General features: G+C 37.5%; 1 protein-coding gene across 3 annotated transcripts in view; it reads right to left on the bottom strand.

Annotated features, from left to right (window-relative positions):
- Nucleotides 1–684: 684 nt before the first annotated feature.
- Nucleotides 685–9,057, bottom strand: part of Kif20b (kinesin family member 20B) — a 53,274-nt gene continuing 44,901 nt past the window's right edge. For all 3 annotated transcript variants that reach the window (XM_050160029.1, XM_050160031.1, XM_050160040.1), the window contains exons 28-32: nt 7,629–7,826; nt 6,090–6,191; nt 5,589–5,739; nt 3,977–4,119; nt 685–911 (exon numbers count right to left, since the gene is read on the bottom strand). In XM_050160029.1, coding sequence (XP_050015986.1) covers nt 834–911; nt 3,977–4,119; nt 5,589–5,739; nt 6,090–6,191; nt 7,629–7,826 — 672 coding nt within the window. In that variant the 3' untranslated portion in view covers nt 685–833. The remainder of the gene's footprint in view (nt 912–3,976; nt 4,120–5,588; nt 5,740–6,089; nt 6,192–7,628; nt 7,827–9,057) is intronic.

Genomic DNA, 9,057 nt, shown 5'->3' with positions numbered 1-9,057 from the left:
TCCTGAATCAAAAAGTATACTCGGGTTTCTTTCTGGCACTGAGTGGCTGCTATGGCTCCTCGTTTCCACTTCCCCTGCCATGCCTTCACTCCACAGCCAAACATGTAGTAGAGGTCTCAATTGTGGGTCACACCCTGACCTGGGATGGGGGGACAGGACGGGGACACTAACAGACTCCTATCTATCCAGTCGCACACCTCAACAGGTGGGAGCCTACTTCTACTCCTGGACTGCACTACCATTCAGAGAGAACTATCCCTGTGCAAGGCTTCAGTGAGGCCCTGAAGCAATACAAATACAACATGAGCAGGGCCCCCTGCCCTGAAAAGTCCTAGGCTCTTACTCCAACCCCTTCACCGACAGACATAAGGAGGTTATTGGAACTGGGAGTAAGGAGAGGACTTAACACCCACAGACTAATGACATAAACATCCAATTAGATTACTTTAGAGCAGTGTGTGTGTGTGTGTGTGTGTGTGTGTGTGTGTGTGTGTTTATTCCACCTGCCACCAAGTGAAAGTCACTACCTGAGCTCAATCCCCAGGACCCACAGGGCAGGAGAGAATCAACTTCTATCGAGATCCCTGCTAGTTGCCTCTGACCTTTATATGTATTCTGTTGCAAGCACACAAACAAGCACACACACAATAAAGAAAAATTTTAAAAGCCTTATAAAGTATACAGTTGATATATTTATTGTATTAAAATCATATATAAAACACCAATCTATACAGAGGCATTTAACACATAATATATACAATTAACTTTTAAAACTTAAAATTTACAATTATTGTGAATATAAAATTGACATTGAAACAGTCTCCCAAAGCGATTTATTTGGCTGTTCTTGTTCGAAGTCGTCGTTTGAGAATCTGATGATCACTTTCTTTTACTTTCTGTTCCATTAAAATCTGAAATTAACAGTTTTTCAAATGTAAGTAAAAATAATTTCCTTGAGTAATACACTTATGTGCTTAATCACTGACTATAATATATACATTAGAAATTCATTTTTCATCTTCTAAATAAATACATGTAAAAGAATACAGATTTGGGTTTTTTTTCCCAAGAATACAGATTTTTAAGAGATTCATTCAACATTACCTAATTCAAGAATTAAAACAACCTACAGCCTACTGAATCCAATCCAGATCTAAGCTTGAAATAATTAGCAAAATATTTGTACACAAAATGCTTCAAATGAATTTTAGGAAATCACCATTTACAGCAACAAGGGTCTAACGTGAGAGGGAAGCACACTGTGCTCTAACTCAGCAGAGACATAGGTATCTGTAGACACAGGTATCTTTCTTCAGCCAAGAGGAGAAACCATACACTGCTCAGCTGGTACATGAAACAGCATGTTCTAACTGACCTGAATTCGTTCCAGCTGCCTTATATCAGCCTTAGGTTAGTTAACTACTATTGTGAAAACCAGTCTCTCTTCTTTCTCTTGGCCACTCTTTTAACATCCTTTAATTCTGTTTCTACTTACACTTTCATCCACTGAGAAATGAGGACAATGAATCAGAGTGATAACAACCTCCTTTTCTTAAAAAAAGCCTAAAGGGTGGTGGTGGCGCACACATTTAATACCAGATTTGGGAGGCAGTGGCAGGCGAATCTCTTGTGAATTCAAGGCCAGCCTGGTCTACAAGAGCTAGCTCCAGGACAGGCTCCAAAGCTACAGAGAGATCCTGTCTTGAAAAAACAAGGGGGAAAAAAAAAGAGCCTAAATGAAGCCAGAGATGTGTGCACACATACCAATGATCCCAGCCAGGCATGTGAGCACACACCAATGAGCCCAGCAACAGGGAGGTTGAGGCAAAAGGAATACTAAAAGTTTGAGGTCATCCTGGACTGCATAGTAAGAACGTTTCTCAAAAGTACAAAGAAGACTGGAAAGCCAGCACAATGATTAAAAACATGAGCTGCGCTCACTACCCTCTAGCTTCAGGGGTTCCAGTGTTCTCTTCTGGCACCCAAGGGTAGTGCACACATGATGCATATCCATACATACATACATATAGACAAAATACTCATACACATTAAATACAAATAAATCTTAAGAAAAGAAAAACCTAGAAGGCTTACAGAGAAAAAGGTGAGAGAAAATGGTGAAATATCAGTTTTGTATTTCTAAAAAAGTACATGGGCTCAGATTTATATAACTCTTGTAATAATAAGAACACAAAGAAGAAAGCTCTTAGAAGTAAATAAATTATTAATTGTGGTATATCTATTGATGGAAATATATTACTCTGTTGAAACTTCAAATGCCACTACATGATATGTGTGTGCACACACGTGCATGCGCATGCATGTGCGTGTATACCTATTATCGTGGTATTTATATTTAATTACTATAAGGCTAATATAAACCTGAGACCAAGAGTATAGCATCTGTCTTAAGAGAGTTACAGAAAGAAATTAAAATCATGTGTTGAATGGCACAACCATATCTGATAGGAATAGCAAAAGTCACAAAGCCAGCACACATGCTTCACAAAGAGCAAGCAAAGCTAAGCCACATAATGCCCAGCGTGTTTTGGTTTTGACCTCCACCTATTGCATACTTAAGGGACTTTTAATATTTGTACAATTTGGAGATATTGGATTGATGGAAATTTTCTTATGACTCATTTATGCCTTCTCCCAGTAGTACTTCTTCTAAGCTTCTCCAGGACAGTCCTAAGCATATACTACCCCTGACACTTTTATAGATATCCTTATATACTTGAAGGTCTTCCTTACACCCTGGAGGCTGTGACGCACATAGAGAAGCCAGAGGTCTCTTTACGAGGCTCTGAGATATTCTTGAAACATCTGTCCCTGTACTTACTCAGGAACAAGATAATCAAAACAAAGTAAACTTTAAAAGGTCATGAAGGGTTGGCCACAGATCAGATTGCAAGCATCTTCCCACTATATATCCAGGCCATTATGTGGCATATAGAGCAACAAAATTAGATTAGCTGAAGTTACCTTGTCCTACTCAGAGATTTATATTGATGAGCAAAGAATGAGAATCAAGAATTCCCTTTCTTAGAAAAGTTAGCACATGCAGAGCCATTGTGATGTCACATGAACAAAGAACAACAGAATGACAGGATTACATATATAAGCAAATTCTATAAATACATGAAGTGCAAACACTGTATTGCACCAGAATTTATAAGCTTCAGCAGTTAAGGGCTAAGGACTTTTCTTGGGCAATCTGCCTGGGCTGGCTTGGAGATTTGTTCTGGTCTGGCATCCTTGTAGTCACAAAAGATACTAGCCTGAGAACAAGTTGTCATATGCCTCCAGATTCTTGAAATTTGAGTTATGGGGTTAACGCAAAAGATGGTTATAAAAGATGACTGTTTATCAATGATAATTAAACTTGAGGGAAAATGGTTGGAAAAGATAACTCTGCTCTGTCACAGTTTATCAATAATGACTAAAAGATATGCAAGAGGAAGTAAAACACATGTCTCAAAATAAAAATGATATGATCTATGTTTTGGAACAACATGAATCTATCCCTGCTTACTGAATTCTGTATAACTAAATAAACATCTGGCTGCTAGTCAGTCAGGCAGCAGGATTCTCCAGACCACCCTGCCCAGCCACTTCTTCCCTCACCAACACTTTTCTTCTTCTCAGGACCTATCAACTGCTGCGGCTGGCCCCAGAGCTGGAGAGATGGTTCAAAGGTTAAGAGCACTGCTGCTCTTTCACAGGACCTGGGTTAGATTCCCAGCTCCCACATGAGAGCTCACAAACACCTGTGACTCCAGTTTCACAGGATCCAGCACCCTCGTTATAACTTCCATAGGTACCAAGCATGCATGTGGTACATAAACGTAATCAAAACACCCATACATGTTAAAAATAAAATGATTTTAAAAATTATAATCATAAAATTCAAGGTTATAAATACTTTAGAATTAAAAAAAAGTTTTATACTGATGAAAACTAAATAGTAGCTTACCACTTGTCCAGATATGTTGATGGGAGATGAAATCTCATTTCTGAATAATTTCCGTTTGCCTTTTTTCGGCTGAGACACATTTTCTTTACTTACTTCTGCAGTTGAGAGCTTTGGAGAACTCATTGTTTCAATTATCTTTTTTGCTGTAAGTAAAAATGTTAATTCTTGTGTTAATTTTCTAACTGCAAAGGTTTGAAATTCTTAATGAAGAAAAATAGAAATCAAGAAGAAAAACGGTGTACTATACAATGCTGACAGGGCATGAATAAACAAAAATTCAATTAAAAACAAGGAAGTAACAGTGAGATCCTGGCATCTTTAATGGCTTGGAGGTCTCCCCACAGCCGGGTCCACCTGTGGTAAGCCTGCATTAAAAGCCAGGTGGTAAAGCCAGACCTGACACATCCAACCTAGGGCCCTGCTACCTGGGAGAAAGAGGCAGGAAGAGCTCAAGTTTCAGACTAGCCTGTGCTATATCAGGAAAACTGTCTCAAAAACTCAAAACACTAAATAAACCAAATAAATGAATAAAAAAAGTGGTAGATTTACTTTTATACTCATATATCAAGATGCTCATACGACATAATCACAAACCTTTTATATATGCATCTGTGCGTGCGCTGTATGCGAGCACACAAACACACAACACACACACAAAATTGTTAACAGTGGACAGATCTGAAGAAGTAGAGACTAAACATTTTTAAATTTCCTGCTGAGACATTAAAGGCACTCAATCAATAAAGTTTGACAACCTGCAGTTAGCCTTAACAAAGCACTCTCTGTTTCAATTCAACTATGATTTTAACCTTCCTTTACTTTCTCATCTCCCCCACTTCTGGTCTCTAATTTATCTTATTGCTGCCACTCAGATAATCCAACAAAACCTCTCCACACACTCTTCTCTACCTAGAATTACATGTATATTTTATACTGTTCTCTATTCTACCAGCATTAAAACTATGCCCTCTAATGAATACACACATCTGCATGTATACAGAAATACATAATACATATTTCAACAAAGACATTATACAACATGTCTACTTTATAGGTCACTGTTACTCCATGGGTCTCTGCATGAGTTCCTGCCCTAACATCCTTCAATGATGTGCTGTGATATCAAATTATTAAGTAAATAAACCCTTTCCCCTAAGTTGGTATGATATATATGTGGATAGTTAGTATTTACAGGTATGTAAGAAAAAACAAAATCATCACAAGGACACACAATATTAACAGTGATTACTTTCATAGGGTCAAAGGGTACAACTCTATATTTCTATGCCCACATCCCACTTCCTTCCTAAAGTTTCCCAGAATTCCTCATTATTATGATGGGTTTTCTCTCTTCTCCATAGTATCCAACTACTTTATTCTACCTCTGCCATGTTAAACAGCTTGCTCTATCTGAATAATTACTTAAATGTGAGCCTTTCTACTCCAATACATAGTGAACACCTAGGAACATCATCTTTTCATCTGACTTTTCCCACAGTATCTAGGATAAGACAATGGCTGCCTGCTCTAGGCATTAGACTAGAGCACATGCAACTAGGCAACAGAAAGCACCCTGTGTGCATTAAAAGGGCCATTTAACTTTTCCACAAACCTTTGGATTGAAGAATTGTTGGAGAATGTTGCAAGAAGTCTCCAAATTTCTGTAGTGTTCCCTCTCTTTTTTTAGAGGTCATATCTGCACTAACTGTAGGTGCCTGGCTCCGTAAAGAATATGTTTTCTTCGATGATGGATGTAAGGAAACCTAAGAAAAAAACACTTTCTGTCACTAATAATAAAAAACGTTACATGGAAACAGTTATTGCCACAGTTAAATAAAGGAACTTGGGACTAAGTTTGTGTGTTAAGATCAAAGGGCTAAGCAACTGCATAGTGAGTCTAATGCTAGAGCAAGCAGAAGTGACACAGGAAGAAATGCCCAAGTGGGCAAATGCTAAAGGTGTATCCAAATGTCAATTCCATGTGTATGAATGGAAGATGAATTGAGTTGTAATTGGACACAACTAAATTTTGGAAAACTACTATCATATCTTACCCCTATACCACCACTTTATCAAGTAAACTACAGAGACATTAACTGGAGCAAGGACAAACCTTTTGATCCTTTTTCAAAGAAGAATTTCTATGTTCTGAAGCAGAGAACTGTACATTATTTCTAGGTGTAGAATTCTTCTTATTTTCACATTTCACCAAGTCCTAGAGGTAATAAATTTCAGCATTGTTTACTTTCTTGATAATAATTTCTTTAGACTCCAAAAGATTTGTCTATAAATGCTACATTAGTAATTAGGATAGTTTTTCTTAAACCGAGGCAGTTTGAGATCAAAAATTAACGCCAATGTTAGAAGATGCAGCATGGAAAGTTGAAGAGTAATCATGGGAAAAAAAAAAAAAAAAAGAAGATGGCAACTGGACAATGTTATTTGGAGAGCTCAGTGAAGAGCTTCTGGGAGTATTTACTGGAACAGAACACAGCACTTTTATAGCACTGCTGAACAGATTTTCCCAATTGCCAAAGAACAGATTTATTATAACAATGAAGATGTAACAAAGTCAGATAACTTTTCACATTTCAACATTACAAAACTACAACAATCAGAAAATCTTTTCTGAGATACACATGAAGAATATATACCAGGGAAATAAATAAATTGTATTTAAGCTTTCCCTTCTGAATGCTAGGGAAAAAAAATGTATCAAAAAGAAAAAATCAATGTAGCTCAGAAGGTGATGACATTCAAATATTTTAATCATAATCAAAATATGTCTATAAAATAAATAAGCACACAGATGTCTTCAGAAAGCTAACCACTAAGACTCAAGGCACTCCAGGTATCAGAGAGAAGCTATGCTCACTAATACCCACTCGGGGAATGTATTGCCTGACAGCCAGGAATGGGAACTACTAATTTTGCTCTTCTAGCAGCGTGAAAACACACTACTCTTTAAAGAAGTACAGGAATGTTGAAGAATTTTTTTTTTTTGGTCAAACATTTTAAGCTTAAAACAAGTAACTTTAAGGTAAATACCATCTATTATGTGCCTCTAACAGAAAGGGAGAAAGCACTCATATGCTAATTTGGAAAGAACTGAGGATCAGAGTGACTCACCACACCAATGTGGCTAAGATGCAATACCAAGTCTGGCAGCCCTACCACCAAGAAGTTGCACTAACAAGTTATAAAACCTTTACCACTACTACATAAAGATCCAAATCCTAATACTGGCTGATGGGAAAAGAATTTATTTTCCAAAACTTCCCATGATCATAGACTTAAGATTTAGTTAAATGGCAAAGACACGGATCAAGCTAGTCTGTCATTTTAATTTCTCTAATTTCTTTATCAAACATTTCCCATCCCACTGAAGGTAACCTAACTAGTATGGTATAAACCAGTATACTAAAGTAAGTGTCTGGTAAAATTCACATTATCTGACCTACTACGGATGAAACAAAGTAAGGAACGACGTAGTAAGCACAGCTTTCTGAGTACTATGAAGCTCTTGCATCATTCCTAAACATCCGTAAGTTGTGATGATGGGTCTCTAGAACGAGCAGCAGACTTAACTATAACAACAACTGAGCCTAATAACAATATTTACTTGCTAAGTTCACCCATCAGGTAACTATACCTCCTCCATTTCGTTACTTTTCCTCTTCCGTGCCTTGGGAATCTTAATTGTGACGGGTGTAGCACAGCCAGGGTGCTTCACTGCCATTCTGTTTGGCTGCAAAGGTGTAAACTGAATCTCCAATTCAGGTTTTGGAAATCGCGTGCTTTGCATATTTTCTGTTGACACTTCACAAGAGTCGAGAACTACTGATCCACCCTACCAAAAAGAAAAAAAAATGGAACGGGTCATTTATTTTTCTAACATGGATTTATAAATGACAAAGAATTAATTTTCTCAAATTAATTGAAAGTTATTCAAGACAATGACTTGAGAAAGATAAAGGACCATGCATTACTCAAATTTTTATGATCCTAAGAGCTTTATATTTAAAGGATTATTGGATCTCACTACAAAACCTGCCAAGTCAGAAACCTCCAAGGAAGAATTTGGTATTTCAAACAAGCACTCAAATTACAACAGATTTAACTCTAGCAACAAATTCTTTTTGACTTTTTCCATTTAAAAAAGGAGTCTTTTATTTCTCCTTCTCTTTGATGATTCCCATGGCTACTAGACGTGACAGGAGAACATGATGGTAACACACAATCACAGGAAGCACCGTCACTTGCATCCTGCTCCCTTGCCCACTTGGGAAGTTTTCAGGATACTTTTCCTATTGAAAATGTCCCAAATCCAAACCCAGCCACTATAGTATAAGCTCAGGCTATAAGCAGAGGTCACACATACATCTTTTCAATTATCACTATACAAAATGAGTCACTTGGGCTTTCAACCTCATTGACAGATTTCACACAAACAGTAAAACTACACCAAAGAGAAAGTCAAATTTCCCGCAAAACCATGAAATAGACAATAACTGCTACAATTATCAACAGGAAACTAACAACAAGAGATTTTAGGACAAGTATATAAATTTATAAAGTAATGTTCCATCATAGTAACTGAGAAAGTCTATTCCACCTTGACTGGAGGTCAGAGTTTGAGTTTATTTTTGTTCTTTCAAAGTTGACAACCCCGCAACTGACAAAGGTCTGATCTCCAAAATATATAAAGAACTCAAGAAACTAGACCGTAAAAGGCTAATCAACCCAATTATAAAATGGGGCACTGAGCTGAACAGAGAATTCTCAACAAAAGAAGTTCAAATGGCCAAAAGACACTTAAGGTCATGCTCAACTTCCTTCGCGATCAGGGAAATGCAAATCAAGACAACTTTAAGATATCATCTTATACCTGTCAGAATGGCGAAAATAAAAAACACCAATGATAGTCTTTGCTGGAGAGGTTGTGGAGAAAGGGGTACACTCATCCATTGCTGGTGGGAATGCAAACTTGTGCAACCACTTTGGAAAGCAGTGTGGAGGTTTCTCAGGAAATTCGGGATCAACCTACCCCTGGACCCAGCAATACCACTCTTGGGAATATA

Source organism: Alexandromys fortis, unplaced genomic scaffold, assembly GCF_014885135.2.
Source record: "Alexandromys fortis isolate MF-2015 unplaced genomic scaffold, M_Fortis_MF-2015_v1.1 scaffold_10, whole genome shotgun sequence".
Classification (NCBI taxonomy): Eukaryota; Metazoa; Chordata; class Mammalia; order Rodentia; family Cricetidae; genus Alexandromys; species Alexandromys fortis.
The sequence above is the reverse complement of the archived record's forward strand: the minus strand, read 5'-3'. Positions and strand labels throughout refer to the sequence as shown.